Genomic DNA, 17,532 nt, shown 5'->3' with positions numbered 1-17,532 from the left:
TTGCATCAGCCACCAAGTGACCATCAGGCATGTAGTAAACAGAAAGACCTCTTTCATCCATTGTAACCCTTCATGGGTCTTACAGCATAGACCAGCTGTTTATAGCTCAACCAAATCTCAATCCAAAGCTAAAGTGGTATGCATATGTGAATGTAACTCCTTAGAAGAACCAGCTCACATCCAATTCATCTGAAAAATGTGGCTCCCCATGAAAGGCCACATAAAGGCATGGATAGTGTAGCAAATTTTTTTTAATAGCTTAAAAGCAACACTTACAAATCCAGTTTATTCAGTGTAAGGTACAGCAAGTATAAGATACAGCTTGTGGAGGAGAGCAGAAGTCGGCCCGGCACCATGCGAGTATACCTAATGCTTGGCATGCGTCTCAGCATGCGTCTCACCTATGTGTGGAAGCGGAGGACTCATGTATTGCGCGTCGAGCCTCACTTTCAATATATTTCACGCTCATGTGCGCGTCATCAGGATTGCAGATGAATTGGATGTGAGCTGGTTCTTCTAAGGAGTTACATTCACATATGCATGCCACTTTCGTTTGGATTGAGATTTGGTTGAGCTATAAACTGCTGGTCTATGCTGTAAGACCCATGAAGGGGTACATCGGATGAAAGAGGTCTTTCTGTTTACTACATGCCTGGTGGTCACATGGTGGCTGATGCAATATGGTGAGCATTTTGATATACCACTTTGGGTGAAGTACTTTACTTTGAAGTACTTGAAGCACTTTATTTGAAGCACATATCACTTTTATTTGAAGCATTTTAGCACTTTTATTCCACATTGTTTCACCTCATCAGGAGCAGATGTTATATCTGTAGAAAATTGTATAAGTATAGAAAAAGTATAGATTACTGTTACACCCCATGAATGGGGGAAAAAAACAGGACAAATACCAAAAAAGGGCTTGGGAAAAAAGGAAAATATCCATCCCCCTACTTACATATGATTCAAACTGTGGACATTTGGTGCTGACAAAATGAGAACCATCACAAATGCTCAGCCCAGGAGCTGTGGGGATGAAGACCCACAGTTGGGAGAACATGGGCCCAGCAACCCTAAGGGGATGGCGTTGCTCAAACTGGCGCCGCTGGCAATATAGGGCAGTGACTCAAAGGGTGTCTAGAAAACAATAATGAATATGTGTAGCTATACTATGATACTCAATAATGGCCAGAATTGTGTAAGTCTATAGAAAGTGGTGGCTGGACACATAGGAGCAAATTTAAGTGAGATAAATAAATGGACCAATACCATTGCATAGAAACAAAGTACAGAATAAGTGATGGGAAAAATATAGGCATGGAACTAAAGTGATGAATTAGAAGTGACAGATGTGATGAAAGAAATCACAGTAACAAGCCCAATCTACCTAAATAAATACCTGTTTAGTTGCCATATGAAAAAAACAAGTGCGTGAATGGTGTACCGCAGACCTGCAAACAGCCAACAACCAGCAGTACTGACCCATTTAATTCTAACTTGTAGGATTAGGTAAGGCATGACTTACTCTCCAATTTTTCTAACAGTATTCATTGAATCAAAGCTGAGTTATAAATGACATTTGAAAAGAAATTACTGTATAATTTACTGATGTAAGCTCCAGACAAACAAAAAGATGCAAATGAAGCAGGTCTGTATCCATTAATATAGTTAAATACATTTATTTTGACTGCAAGCAGTGTAATTACTTGGATTTTTTTCCTTGTACAGCAGAGCTAAGGCTGTAGGAGAGAGAAACAGCACAAGCAGTCAATCAGTGTTGATGCAGTGCTAGAAGCATGCTGATAGCAAAAGAGGGCAAGATGCCAGTGAGATGAGCTCATAAACTTCTCCTTTCACTATCCAGTCCAGGCTGGGAGTACCTACACGACTTTTAAGTCTTACCAAACTGCGTCAGGGTAATCATCTTTCTTTCTCTGCCAAAGAGACCTTTGGAGTGTGGCAGAACTGTGTAAATATCAAAATTCAATAAACAGACAATTCCTTGGCAAGTAAAACAGCCCCCTTATATCTATTTCATCTGTGCATTTAACGATTTGACGAGAGATCAGCTTTAAGAAACGTTTGTGCATATCGCTATTATATTATCCCCTAACAATCTTTGTTTTTTCACAGGTTATACAGGAGATAAGTGCAGTTGATAAAGATGAACCATCAAATGGCCATTTGTTTTACTTCACTTTACCTCCTGATGCAAGTAATATTAATTTTACATTACAAGACAATAAAGGTAAGTGTAATATTGCATTACTGAAATAAAAATATACCTATCGCTTTAAAATCTATTTAAATCATTCCCATTAACTTGATGGAATTCAAAAGCACAGAGTTGTGAATGGGTAAGGTAGAGACATCTCTATATAAATTAAAAACATCATAGATGGTGCATGTGTGTGTGTGTATACATATGTATTTTGTGTGCACCCTTTTATTAAAATTATTGACATTCAATTACATGGATAAAAAAAGGTTAACTTTTTGTCTTAAAAAAAACAATAATGTACTGTTTGTGAAAAAAAAAATCAAGATACGGTAACCATCCCTCAATATACACCTTAAGGTGATTCTATCATCCATGCATTAATTTATCTTTGAAAGCAAAATCGACACACTCCAATGCTGCAGCTGTTGATGAAGTATGCTCTACCAAGTAAGCCAGTAGGCAAATGATTTTTAAACAACTTAAAAGTAATCATTTATAAGCTAGTCAAACTTATAATTGGTTGACTAAAGCTAAAGCTTTTTTTGTGGAAAACAATTGATAAAACATAACAGTTAAGCATTAGTAATAGTGTAATATTAACAATATTGTAATTTATTATTGTATTATACAGTAATAATACATTTTTATTCTAATTTTGTTTTTTCGTTTTCTTTAGCTGCATTTGATTTGTAAACATTTTCATCCTCCAAATATCTAACACTGCACTGAATACTACACTACTGTGCAAAACGTTTAGGTAGGTGTGAAAAATGCTGCAAATTAAGAATTATTTCAGAAATAAAAGTGTTAATAGTTTATTTTTATCAATTAACAAAATGAAAAGTAAATGAACAGAATTGAAATCCAAATCAAATCAACATTTGCCTTCAAAACAGCATCAATTCTTCTAGGTATGCTTGCACACAATTTGTGAAGGATCTTGGCAGGTAGGTTGTTTCAAATATCTTGGAGAACTAACCACAGATCTTCTGTTGGCTGCCCCAAATCCTTCTGTCTCTTCATATACTCTCAGAGAGACTCAATGATGTTGAGATCAAGGCTCTGTGGAGGCCAAACCATCACTTCCAGGACTACTTGTTCTTTACGTTGAAGACAATCCTTAATGACATTGTATGTTTGGGGTTGCTGTCCTGCTGCAGAATAAGTTTGGCACCAATCACATATCTCCTTGATGGTATGGCATTATAGATAAGTATTTCGCAGCATTGAGGACACAATTGATCCTGACCAAATCTGCAACTCCATTTGCAGAAATACAGCCTGAAACTTGCAAGGAACCTCCACAATTCTTCACTGTTGCATGCAGACATTTATTTTACCACTCTTCAGCCCTTTAGGCAAACAACCTGCCTCTTGATACAGCCAAATTATTTAAACTTTTGACTCATCAGTCCAGAGCACCTCCTGACATTTTTCAACACTTCAGTTCCTATGTTTTTGTGCATACTGTAGCTGAGTCGCTTAGCCTTGTTTCCATATTGGAGGTATGGCTTTTTGACTGCAAATTTTCCATGATGGCCACTTCTGGCCAGACTTCTCCAGACAGTACATGAGGGTGCCTGGGCCCAGATGGTTTCTTTCAGTTCTGTGTTTATGGCATTGCTGGACATCTTCCAGTGTTGAAGGGAAATAAGCATGATGTGTGTTTCTTCTGCTGCATTGCGTTTTTATGGCCAACAGCTTCATCTATAGCCCTCAACTTTGCCTGTGTCTTCATGCTTCTTCAAAATCTTTTAAATCTTTGCCTGAGAGTGACATTGTTGATTCAGTATACCTACCTTGTGCTTTGCTTAGTTTTCCCATGGTGTATGACCTGTGAAATTAAATTATCTTCCACAACATCACGTTTAATAGCAAATTTTGGCTGTTCCTCACCAAGTTTTGAGCTTTCTACGCAGCTGATTCTGTTTCAGCTAATGACAGTGTTTCAACCTACATATGAAATTGATGCTCATTAGCGCCTACTTGGTTTAATTGGTTAATTACATAATTGACTCTAATCCTACAAAATCCCCAACTTTCTGCAAGTGTACAAGTGTAAAAACCAATGCTGGTTGAAGCCAAAGGGTAGTCTAAACCAAATATTGATTTGATTTATATTTTTCTTCTATTCACTCACTTTAAATTTTTTAAATTGAAAAAAATAAACAAAACAATTAATATATATATATTGTTTAAAAATTCTTTACAGCATTTCCTCACACCCGCCTAAAAGGTTTGCGCCATACTGTATTTCTCTCAAATTTTTAATGTACTACAGTTTACTGCATGGCATTGTCCTTTTTTGGTTTCTTAGAATGAGCCTACTGTTTGGAGGTGTGATGGAAGTAGAGGTGTATCATATTCTTTCATATGCTAATTTCTTTATATCTGTCATGGCAGCAAGCATAGAAAATTGAGGCAGAGCTTAATAGGATAGGTGAGGGAATTACCTTGTACAAGGAATAAAGCCTATCATTGCCATTGAAAAAAATGTAACAACTTTAGAAATGAAATAAAAAAAGGTCAGGTACAGTGAATCTCTGGAGCATATTGTGTGCTGAAAGTAATGTTAAAGCAGATCTTCACTTACAATGAAATCTCTCCTCTTCACTCCTCCTTAGCCCTCTTCACCTCTCCTTAGCTCCACTACACAAAGATTTTTTTTTCTTTGCTGTTTGTTTTGTTTACGTTTTTGAATTTAAAGGTTCGGTTCTGCCTCCCCTGCATGTCATTCAACTAGGCAAATGATGTGTACTATGCTCTTTGTGCCTCCAGGGATATGCATGTCCCTCAATTCAAAAAGGAGGAAGAGTGGGCCTAGCACCACATCATTGAGTGGCCCGCTGACTGAACCCGGAACAGCCAACAGTCTCTCAATAAGACAACAACAAATAACAACAAATACGGTGGTGCAGGACCCAATCAGTGGAGGAAATGAAGGGGACCTCAGCAGGAACAGGGCAGGATCCACTGGGTGGGTGAGTATCTGAACTGTGCAGAGACCACAACCTTTTAGGCAGGGGTAAAAAAAAATGGAGGAAGGGTGAAGAACAGTGTTAGGTAAAGTCTAGAATAGCTGAAGGTAGCAGTTTTTCTTTATCAGTTGCATTCTTTTTTTAAATTATCAGGCTGCCCAGAATTACACTTAACAATCAGTGTTCACATGGACATTACAAGCTGGACTGCATCAGATGGTGTTTTGTTCATTCTTTGAAAAAGCAATTAATTCTGGAAATATATTTTATGTTATTTAAATAAAACATATGCACATTTCCTTTTTATGAAAGAAAAAAAGCTAGACAAACCAAAGAGCTTTCATTTGGGCAACAAAAAAGCATTCAACGGCTAATCTGGAGGTTATTGGTGCAGTCATTTGTTTGGTATATACAAGCATCTCACATAATGGCATTAGTATTAAGAAAGAGCTTGAGAGGTATGCATTAATAGGTGCACATGTTATCATTATTTACATTGCTCCAGTAAAAACTTCATTATAATGACACACAAGGACACACTTTGGGCTCAGTTGCATGGAAAACTTTTCAAGACACAAAATAACTATGACAGCCTAGAATTATTCAATCAAAAAGTACAATACCATTTCTTTTAGTGTTCTTCATGCTGCTTTGCTAACCTCTCCAGCTCAGTCTTTTTTTCCTCTACAAACAGCGGCTTGCTCGGCCATATAATAAAGAAATGTCATGGTAACTGTTTTCAGTGCAACCACAGATCAACTGTAGTATATTACATCTTCAAGGACATCATTTTGAAAAAAGTCATCACTCTTTCCTGCTTGTCAGTGCAATTTATTTTTCCTTTTCTTCAGCACTGTATAATATTTGTGTGCCCCGTGGTCTTCTTTAATATTGAAAACAAACACATTTTGAGTATTTGTGGCTACCTTATTACACTCTTTCTATTGTGTGTGTACATGCATATGTAATTTGATGAGTTTTTTAACAAATGGAGAATCCGTTTATCTTTTTTTTTTATCAAAAAAAGCACAACATTTACATAGATATCTGGATTTGATTTGCAGTTTTCATAAGACATGAGTACATATTTCTTCTTCTTGTACTGTAGACGGTTTGATTAATTCTGGCATTGCCAAAGGGTAATACATTGCTGACAAAAAGTGAGAAATCAAAAGTAATGCTAAATTGCCTGTCCCTCCTCACTATAGCTGTTGATTGAAGATCAGTAGTGTGACATTTGCTTGACTTTGTATCATTTCTAGATTTTGACAGCAACTCTAATGCCTAAAAATGAAATATGTGTGTGTGTGTGTATATATATATATATATATATATACCGTGCCTTGAAAAAGTATTCATACCCCTTGACATTTTCTACATTTTGTCATGTTACATTCATGTTACAACCAAAAACGTAAATGTATTTTATTGGTATTTTATGTGATAGACCAACACAAAGTGGCACATAATTGTGAATTGGAAGAAAAATGATAGACGGTTTTCAACATTTTTTTACAAATAAATATGTGAGAAGTGTGGCGTGCATTTGTATTAAGCCCCCTTTACTCTGATACTCCTAACTAAAATCTAGTGGAACCAATTGCCTTCAAAAGTCACCTAATTAGAAAATAGAGTCCACCTGTGTGTAATTTAATCTCAGTATAAATACAGCTGTTCTGTGAAGCACTCAGAGGTGGGTTAAAGAACCTTAGTAAACAAACAGCATCTTGAAGCCCAAGGAACACACCAGATGGGTCAAGGATAAAGTTGCGGATAAGTTTAAAGCATGGTTAGGATCTAAAAATATATCCCAAGCTTTTAACATCTCACGGAGCACTGTTCAATCGATTATCCAAAAATAGAAAGAGTATGGAACAACTGCAAACCTACCAAAACATGGCCGCCTACCTAAACTGACAGGTCAAGCTAGGAGAGAATTCATCAGAGAAGCAGCCAAGAGGCTCATGGTAACTCTGGAGGAGCTGCAGAGATCCACAGCTCAGGTGGGAAAATCTGTCCACAGAAGAAGTCCTGTTGGCAGTTTGCAAGAAGCCATGCAGTTAACACAGCAAACATATGGAAGAAGGTGCTCTGGTCAGATGAGACCACAATTTAACTTTTTGCCCTAAAAGCAAAACGCTATGTGTGGCAGAAAACTAACACTGCACATCACTCTGAAAACACCATCCCCAATGTGAAACATGGTTGTGGCAGCATTGTGTTTTAGGGATGCTTTTCTTCAGCGGGGACAGGGAAGCTGGTCAGAGTTGATGAGAAGATGGATGGAGCCAAATACAGGGCAATCTTAGACTAAAACTTGTTATGCCACGTACACACGACCAGGCTTTCCGGCCGACTAGGTCCAAAGGGATTAGTCCGTCGGACAATCCAATCGTGTGTGGGCTAGTCCGATCATTTAAAAAAAAAAAACATCCAACAGACCTAGAAATAGAACATGTTTCAAATTTATCCAACGTGCTCAATTCCGACAGACTAAAATCGGGAAAACAGTTCATCTGGGCCAAATACGACGCAAAGAAAAGCTATTGGCTACTGGCTATTGAACTTTCTTGTTTAGTCCCATTTACGTCATCACATTCAAAATCAATGGACTTTTTAGTCCTTTCGTGTGTGGCCAAGTAAGGACTTGGCGACACACGAAAGGACTAAAAAGTCCATTCATTTTGAATGTGATGACGTAAACGGGACTAAACAAGGAAGTCCAATAGCCAGTAGCCAATAGCTTTTCTTTGCGTCGTATTTGGTCCAGATTAACTGTTTTCCCGATTCTCAAAGTCCGTGGCAATTCCGCCGAAAGTCAGTTGGGAAAACCGTCGGACCTAGTCTGCCGGAAAGTCTGCAGCATTAGAGTCTGATTAGAGTCAATCATTAGAGTCAAAAGACTTGAGATTGGGAAGGAGGTTTACCTTCCAGCAGGGCAACGACCCTAAACATACAGCCAGAGCTACACTGGAATAGTTTCCATCACAGCATATTTATGTGTTAGAATGGCCCAGTCAAAGTCCAGACCTAAATCCAATTGTGAATCTGTGGCAAGACTTGACAATTGCTGTTCACAGATGCTCTTCATCCAATCTGATAGAGCTTGAGTTATTTTACAAAGAAGAAGGGGAAAAAATGTCACTCTCTAGATGTGAAAAACTGGTGGAGACATACCCAAAAATACTTGCAGCTGCAATTGCTGCTATAGGTGGTTTTACAAAGTATTGACTCAGGGGAGCTGAAAACAAAGACGCATCACACTTTTTGGATATTTATTTGTAAAAAATGTTGAAAACCATTTATCATTTTTCTTTCACTTCACAATTATGTGCCACTTTGTGTTGATCTATCACATAAAATCCCAATAAAAAAAACATTTATTATTTAGTTTTGTTTGTAACATGACAAAATGTGGAAAATGTCAAGGGATATGAATACTTTTTCAAGGCACTGTATATAAACTGTATTGCAGGCTTGCCTATTTAATTAGACTGTGGCTGACACAGGGCTTAGCCAGAAGTCATTGCTGTCATGGCACATCACATAAGCAGCAGATCAGACTGTCTGGGATGTTCTATGGATTTGTTATTAAAATATCAGAAATCAACAAAATGTCCCAGACTGTAGAATTAACTGGCAAGTTTCATACCCTTAACAAAGGTTTTATAATGATATCATCATCAAATAGAAAGATTGTGTATTAATTCATCCTAAAAGAACCATGAGAAGGAGCATAGATTACCATGAGTCTATGAATGGCAGCAGGTTTAAGCTTCAAGTGATACTAAAGTCAAGTTTTTTTATAAAAAAACATGTTAGACTTACCTGCTTTGTGCAATGGATGTGCGCAGAGAAGCCCCAATTCCCATCCACCACTCTTGACCCCTCCCATCTGCCAAGTGCCCCCAGAGCAAACAGTTAACTGTGGGGGCAACTAAACAGGCCTGCTTCCGAGACGATGCTCTGCATGTCCATTCAGACATGGAGCTGGGGCTTGGTCCCACCCCCTCTCTCTTCTCATTTGCTTACTAGCTGTGATTGAAAGCGGCGGGAGCCAATGGCTTTCACTGCTGTCTCAGCCAATGAGGAGGCAAAATTCCCAAAGAGCTGAGATTCTCGTGCGCATTGCTGGATTGAGATGGGGCTCAGGTAAGTATTGGGGGACTGGTTAGACTGCTGCACACAGAAGGTAAAAAAAACAAAAAAACCTTGTGCCTTTAAACCACTTTTGTGCAAATCACGTAGATCGTGTATTGTACTTGCATATCTTTAGTGTTCTCTAGTTTGTTAACTAATCAGGGCTTAAATTGTGCCAATAACTTAGTGGGGGGATATTTACTGGTGCACACAGAATCTGTTACAGTTGTGCATAGTAACCAATCAGCTTCTAACTTCAGCTTCAGTTCAAATTGACAATAAGGCCCCTTTCACACTGGGGCGGTGCGGGCGTCGGCGGTAAAGCGGCGCTATTTTTAGCGCCACTTTACCGTCGCTTTAGCAGTGGTATTCGGATGCTAGCTGGGCTGTTTTACCCCCTCGCTAGCGGCTGAAAAGGGTTAAAACTGCTTAACTGGTGGTTGATTTCAATGGGTAGGAGTGGTTTAGGAGCGGTGAATACACCTCTCCTTCACTGCTCCAAAAATGCGGCTAGCAGGACTTTTTTACCATCCTGCCAGCGCAACCGCTCCAGTGTGAAAGCCTTCAGGCATCCACACCAGAGTGAAAGGAGCCTCTTTTTTCAGGCGCTATACAGGCGCTATTTTTAGAAAAATGCCTCAGTTGGAAAGGGGCCTCCAGACTGATTGGTTACTTTGCACAGCTGCGCCAGATTCTGTGTGCCCCAGTTTTAATAAATCTCCCCCAGTGATTTCTTGTGCACTGACAATTCTGGTTGCCTGGCTGCAGTACACGGAGACTAACATGGAATGAACAGGCAGATTAACAAAACCAGAGTAAGGGCCAGTTCACATCACAGAAATGCACCCTGGATGCCTTCCGGGTGTGTTTTTGCTTACAGTTCACACCACATGTAGTTATGACACACGTTTGATGATTTTTGCTATGCTCCAGTACAATTCTGCACAGAAAAAATGCAACATATTCTACTTTTTTTTCTAGACCAAAAACTGACTGGAACTGATGGCACCGGCGTGAACTAGGGCCATTGGAATACATGTCAAACACTGTACATGCATGTTTCATGTGGAAAAAAACACGCTGGACTGCATCTGGTGTGAACTAGCATTCAGGTCACGACTCCCAACAGTCGGTGATTTAAAAACTTCTGAATGTATGACAGTCAGGAACATTTTCAGAAGGATAGATCAGCTAACATATTCCCTACATTTTTTTAATTCATTATTCACTGAAATTCTAAGCTTAATTTTCTTCCCAGATATTTACTGCTAATGTGATATTATTAAAATCAATTTTCTACAGATAATACAGCTTCAGTTATAACAAAGAGAAATGGATTTCGGAGGCAAGAACAGTCTGTATTTTATTTACCAGTTGTCATCGTGGATAGTGGATCTCCATCACTTAGCAGCACCAATACACTTACTATACGAGTCTGTGACTGTGATGTGGATGGAATAGCACAAACCTGTAATGCTGAAGCTTATACTTTACCTGCTGGATTGAGTACTGGAGCTCTGGTTGCAATATTAGCTTGTGTTCTGACACTCTTAGGTAAGATAACTGAATTCATATAATATTACTAAAACAAAGCATTATTATTAGTCAAGGTATATGTTGCCCATGAACCATACAAAACCTCATGAGTAGTCTAAAAATTACTACCCCAACCATTCAGTATCTGTGGGAATATTGAATGAAAGGAATGGAAATGTTGACATTGACCCATGTATGCAGTCATTGTTAGGCAGTCATTAATATTATTTCTAAGCAACCTATAAGTTTAGGCTTTTGCATCAAACGGTATCTTACAAATCTGTTATAGAGCTAAGTTAGTGTAATAATATTCATGTCTGAGTGTCCTAAAACTGTGTGGGCAAATACAGAGCGGCCTTGTTTTAAAATTCACAAGCAAGCAGTGACAGTTTTTAGAAAAAAAAGAAAAAAAAACACAGAGCAGACCACATCCACATAGCCAGTAGTGTCCTTTTCCCAAAATAAAGGATCTATGACCCCAGGAATGAATCGTCACAGACATGAACACATTCTTAAGTGATTAGTAAACTGATATTATGAGCCATAAGCAAGATCACTATTAAGCAAGGTATTTGCAGCTCCTTACACTTGTTAGCAGTCTGCACAGCCTCAAAGAACATTGATAAACTGCCGATGGCTATCATAAGGAGGACCCTGATAACTTGAGACTTGTCAAGAGATGTGATATTAATGACTAATTGGGGTCCATAAAATCAATGTAATAAGATGTCCCTCCACTCAAGCTTGTCTGTTAGATAATACACATCTGCAGTTAAACTTTTTACCATTTTCATTTCTCTGAATATAATTGAATCATTTCCTAAAACACATATATAAGACTGTGTGAGAACATAACATTTATTTTAAGACTAAACATGCTTATATTATGAGTAGGGATGGGCCGAACACCCCCCAGTTTATTCTCACCAAAACATGCGAATAGGCAAAAAGTTTGAGCGAACATGCGAATCCTATTAAAGTCTATGGGAAACAAACATGAAGAATCAAAAGTGCTAATTTTAAAGGCTTATATGCAAGTTATTGCCATAAAAAGTGTATGGGTACCCAGGTACTGCCCTAGGGGGGAGCTAAAACGTTTTTTCAGAAGCAATGATTTTAATAGTGCTTAAAGTAAAACAATAAAAATGAAATATTCCTTTAAATATCGTGCCTAGGGGGTCCCCTTAGTCTGCCTGTAAAGTGGTGCATCTGCATTATGTGTAGAACAGTGCCGCAGAAAAATGAAAATTCTAAAGGAAAAAATGTAATTTTAATTTGCTCACAGCTGTAATGTATTGCCGGCTCCTGGCAATTTAGATCAAATCAAAAATCAATGAAAAAATAAGAATGGGTCCCCCCAGTCAATACCAGCTCCTTCAGGTCTGGTATGTATTTTAAGGGGAACTCCACACCAAAATGAAAAAAAATTGGCATGGGGTCCTCCCAAAATCCATACCAGACCCTTATCCGAGCATGCAGCCTGGAGGACAGGATGGGGGAGGCGAGAGAGTGCCCCCCTCCTGATCCATCTCAGGCCACATGCCCTCAACATGGAGAAAGTGCTTTGGGATCCAGCTCAAAACACCTTGTCCCCATGTTGATGGGTACAAGAGCCTCTTCCCGACAACCCATGCCATTGTTTGTTGGGGTCTACGGGTATGGGGCTTATGGGAATCAGGAAGCTCCCTTTAACAAGGGAGCCCCTTGATTCCCATCCCCTCCATATGTGAATGGGTATCGGGTACATTGCACCCCTACCCATTCACCAAAAAAGTGTCAAAAAGTAAAAACCACAACAGACAGTTTTTGACAATTCCTTTATTAAAAAAAAAGTGTGCATCAATCTTAAGCACTGCGTCCGATGGACTCAAAAAATAGAAAAAAAAACCCAAAAATTCTGCCTCCATGGGAGGCCCCCGACTGCGGTCTTTTGGCTTTGACCGTTGTTATACAGGCAAGGGTGGGGCCACCCGCTGACCCCGCCCCCTCTGATGTCACATGATGTCACATGACAGCAGAAGGAGCAGGGTTGCTCGGTTACATCACTGGGTGGCCCCGCCCTTGTCTATATAACAGCTGTCATAGCCAAGAGACAGCAGTGGCCGGGAGGCCTCCCATCGAGGCGGAGCTTTTTTTTTCAATTTTTTTGGGTCCATTTGGCGGAGTGATTGAAAATGGATGGACATCACGGGACACTTTTTTTCTTTTTTAATAAAGGAATTGTGTTTGTGTCTGTTGTGGTTTTTACTTTTTGACACTTTTTTGGTGAATGGGTAGGGGGTTCAATGTACCTAATACCCATTCACATAGGGGAGGCAGGATCTGGGGGCCCCCTTGTTAAAGTGGGCTTCCAGATTCCAATAAGCCCGCCACCCGCAGACCCCGCTAATCAATGGCCAGGGGTGTCGGGAAGAGGCTCTTGTCCCCATAAACATGGGTAAGGGTGCTTTGAGAGGCCCCCAAAGCATCCTCCACATGTTGAGGGCAAGCGGCCTGGTATGGTTCAGGAGGGGGGCACTCTCCCATCCCCCCCTTTCCTGGCCTGCCAGGCTGTTTGCTTGGATAAGGGCCTGGTATAGATTTTGGGGGGCCTCACACCAATTTTTTTTCTTTACATTTTAGTGTGGAGTTTCCCTTAAAATCTATGCCAGACCCAAAGGGCACGGAATGGATTTCGGGGGACCCAATGCCTAGACTGCCTGCACTGTATATATGGTGTACACTGAATGCACAATATATATATATATATATATATATAGATAGATAGATAGATAGATAGATAGATATATATATATATATATATATATATATATATATATATATATATATATATATATATATATATATATATATATATATATACTAAACTGCCTGCACGCCACTAACTAAACTGTCTAATCTAGAACAAGTTCTCTCAATCTCCTCCACGTATCACATCCACGTATCACACTATATACAGCCATCACGTAAGCAAACTTATATAATGTGGGGCATGGACCCCCTGAGCCATGTTTGGCCAAAGACACTCTGCCTTTGGCCAATCATGGCTCTCTCAGCAGATCGCTCTGTGAATGGACCAAGCATGCAGGTCAGGTGCATGCTTTGGCCAATCAGCAGCCATCAATGCACTGCAATCTCACGGTGCATTATGGGTCACTCCACAGCACTCAAATTTACCATGAATGCCCCATATGTTTGGTTTGTTTGCCAACAAATGAACACCCGACGTTTGAGTCGAAATTACGCTCAATTTGATTGTGAGATGCAATAGGCAGATGGGATACATTACTATTTCTGAGGAATCTAGACATAAACTGAATCAGAACTTAATTCTGTTTAATGTGTCGGTTGCCTCAATGTAAAATATGATTATGAATTTGACATTTTTGGAGGGTCTGTTGGAGTATTATACATTTTTTCTGCACTTCTATCTTCCATCCCTTAATCCTGGTGATTGGGTGAGGGGGAGGCATCAACAATCCCTTGTAGAAGGTCCACAAAAAGCTGCTGCATCGTAAGCCTGGAACTCTCTTTTACCATCAAAACAAAGTACATTTGCTTAGAGTTTTTTCTCTTGAGCCCAATGACTCAAAACCTTGGACCTCTACAAGAACCAGAGAACCCAAGACTGTTGTAATTCATTTTTGTTTTACTATTGTAATTGTCTCTGTTCTGTTGCTATCTGTTGGAATTCCGTCTTTTTTCTGTAAATATTTTGTTGACACTGTTTATCTTTGTCTTTTATTAACTGATGTTTATAAATCGTCAAAGCAGTATCTACTGCTCTAAGCCAGAACTTAAATAATCCCTATCCTGTTAGAGAGTATTTGTCATGGTCAGGTGTCAGGCTCAAAGATCAGTAGCTATAGAAGTAGAGAGGTTCCCACCAACCAGCAGGATAAGCAAACAAGCAGGTCACCCTGGTGGATGATGCGGGCTCATCTGAAGTGCTAGTCTACCTACTAAGTGGTATTCACCAGAGCACCTAATGGTTGAGATGGACTTTGCTGCATGTTATTACTATGTCGCGGACCACAGGATCGATCCACCAGGAGGTGAGCAAGCTGGGATCCAGCAGATATAGCAGATAGGGACCAAGCAGAAGCATTATCAGTAATTAACAAGTTGCAGGTTGAAAGTGTAGTTGAGGAACAAGCCAAAGGTCGGTAGAGAGTGGGAGATAGGGACAGCTGCAGGTATGCAAAAGAGCAAGATATCAGTTGGACAGAGCACAATAATCTGGTAAACAAGAAGCGCAGAGACATGATTAAAAACAGGAAGTTAAAGCGGAGTTCCGACTAAAAAAAAAAAATTAAAGGTCAGCAGCTACTGACTTTTAATAATCAGACACTTACCTGTCCCAGGGTCCCGCGATGCGGGGGAACAAAGCCCCGCTCGTCTCCCCCTCCTCTGCAGCGCCTGAATTGTCACTGTGGAACTACGCTTTAATGGGAGGAGCAAAGAGTTCAATGTTCACCAGAAACAGGAGACAAGGAAATAAAGTCAAGCGGATCAGAAAGGGAGCTATCCACCATCTCAAGTGATTCGGCAATAAGAACCACTGCCAGATGCAGCAGAAGTTGTGGGTTCAGATCTCAGTTCTCAGTTCAGATATCCGATCTTGCATCTCTATTATGCTCTAAATTTCCATGACAGTGTGTATTACAGACATTTCTTAAAATACAAAATTGTTAACATAGATATAACATGGACATGGATATTGTGAATGGTTTATGTTCAGATAAAAATATGGTGGCAGCTGTCTGGATATATAATAGCTTAACGGCATAATTAGTGGACACCAGTATCAATCGCTCTGAGTTTTCTGGCTTTTAGATTGTGATCCAGCAGACTGAAAAATGTGTTAGATGAGGCTGAGAGCATCATTGTCACATATTTGTGAAAACTCAGTTTGAGTTGAGTTCATGTATGTCCATGTATGATTCACGATGGGATCTGATCTGCTATCCCCCTACAAATAGGAATGACCTTACAATACAGAAAGCTAATTTTCTAAAGGAGTTGAGAATATTCACACAGTATGTGCCAAAATATTGAATTGACAGAGATAGATACTAATCATCATTCTCCTGATATATTATTTCCATACAATACCCTTTGTTAGTGACCTAAGGGGCCTAGCCAGAATTAGAAGCAACAAACAACATACAAATTTTCTACTGTTATAAAGCCCCTTTGATTTGAAATATTAAAAATTGCTTCACCAAAAGCAGTATAGTCTTCTGTAAAGGGGTATATTTTTTTTAAATTCTTGTTATTTTTCTGTTCTTGTAGGTAAAAAAAGATCATGTCAAAATATCATATGCTGGTAGGCAGCATCTACTGTAAAAGACAGCTAAAAACAAGTAAAGGTTTTAGCAATCTAAGATAGGGTATGCTTACAGAAACTGCCAAACTTCAAGCAATAAGTACATTGCTACCAAGTTCACATGTGCTTTGCCTGTGAACCTAGCCATTGATAGTGTCAAAATTCTTTCTTTTCTGATAATTGGCTCAGTTTTTTTTAGTTAATAAAAGCTGACAAGAATAACTGGTGTACATCTCACGATAGATCTTATTTTGAAATGGAAAGGTGTGCGTTTTCTGATATAAATTATACAGATGGCTGCCACCTGTATAAAAAATGGCCTGGGACTCAATGAATCACAAACATAGAATTTATACAGTTCTTTACAGAACTTAAGGATGCCCTGGACTTTATCTGGCTTCATTCTAAGCTGACCCTAGGGGGTTTGGATTTGTAGAGTCATTGATAATATACCAATGGGAAATGTTGAGTGTTTTTTTTTTTTTTTGGAAAACCTGTCTATACTGATGATATGCACCTGTCTGTAGCCTAGTGGGCACTCAGAGTTTAATTTGCCAATGGCATTGCAGCACCAATTTATAAGTGTAAATGAACAGATGAGTATAGCAAACAATGTGGAGCTAAATAAATATCCTTATTCTGGAACTTTCTCTTCCTACACAATATTTTACTTACTCTTTATAGTTCTGAGAACCCAATGATTTTCCATGTCATAATTCAAAGCTCCCTCCCCACTGTGTTTATTCCATTCAATGTGCTATACATTTGTAAGCAACAGAGAAAAAACAATAATAAGCTTGAAATACCAGAGTTCAAACCTTAGTCAATGGAACGGAAGTATATGCATAGCAAGGGCTCCATATTTGAGCGTTTGCAGGGAGTTCAGAAAAATAAGGAGGGGTACATTCAGGCACCCCTAAGTGCCTGCTTTGAACTTTTTAGATCAATTTCATAACTTTAAACATTTTTGATTAAGTCTGGCAGTTTTTTTATCTGCATACATGGCATTTTCCCCTGAAGATATACAGTGCACTATCAAACACATTATATTCATGTATGAATTCTATTTTATTATTAGTTACATTATACATGTTGTATATGGTAACTAACTATCATGGAATATAATAATTGGCCAGATAGAGAAAATTGCCCTTCCTTTAATTTTAATTGATACGGCCTCTGCTTGTTTAGTCAATATAAAACCATTTAAATGCCATTTTAAAAGGTCACACAAATTTCTTCAAATAATTTCTGGAAAGTTTTGCTAATATGCCTGAAACCACTGTCTCCTCTATTTAATTTAAAAGTGAACTAGTGTTTACATTATT

General features: G+C 39.0%; 1 protein-coding gene across 2 annotated transcripts in view; it reads left to right on the top strand.

The window, feature by feature from the left end:
• CDH7 (cadherin 7) overlaps positions 1-17,532 on the top strand; it is a 314,868-nt gene that overhangs the window by 292,188 nt on the left and 5,148 nt on the right. For both annotated transcript variants that reach the window (XM_077492388.1, XM_077492389.1), the window contains exons 10-11: positions 2,134-2,248; positions 10,642-10,893. In XM_077492388.1, coding sequence (XP_077348514.1) covers positions 2,134-2,248; positions 10,642-10,893 — 367 coding nt within the window. The remainder of the gene's footprint in view (positions 1-2,133; positions 2,249-10,641; positions 10,894-17,532) is intronic.

This window comes from Lithobates pipiens, unplaced genomic scaffold (genome assembly GCF_037356315.1).
Source record: "Lithobates pipiens isolate NorthernLeopardFrog02 unplaced genomic scaffold, aLitPip1_a1.2 Scaffold_19, whole genome shotgun sequence".
In the NCBI taxonomy this organism is placed as follows: Eukaryota; Metazoa; Chordata; class Amphibia; order Anura; family Ranidae; genus Lithobates; species Lithobates pipiens.
The sequence above is the reverse complement of the archived record's forward strand: the minus strand, read 5'-3'. Positions and strand labels throughout refer to the sequence as shown.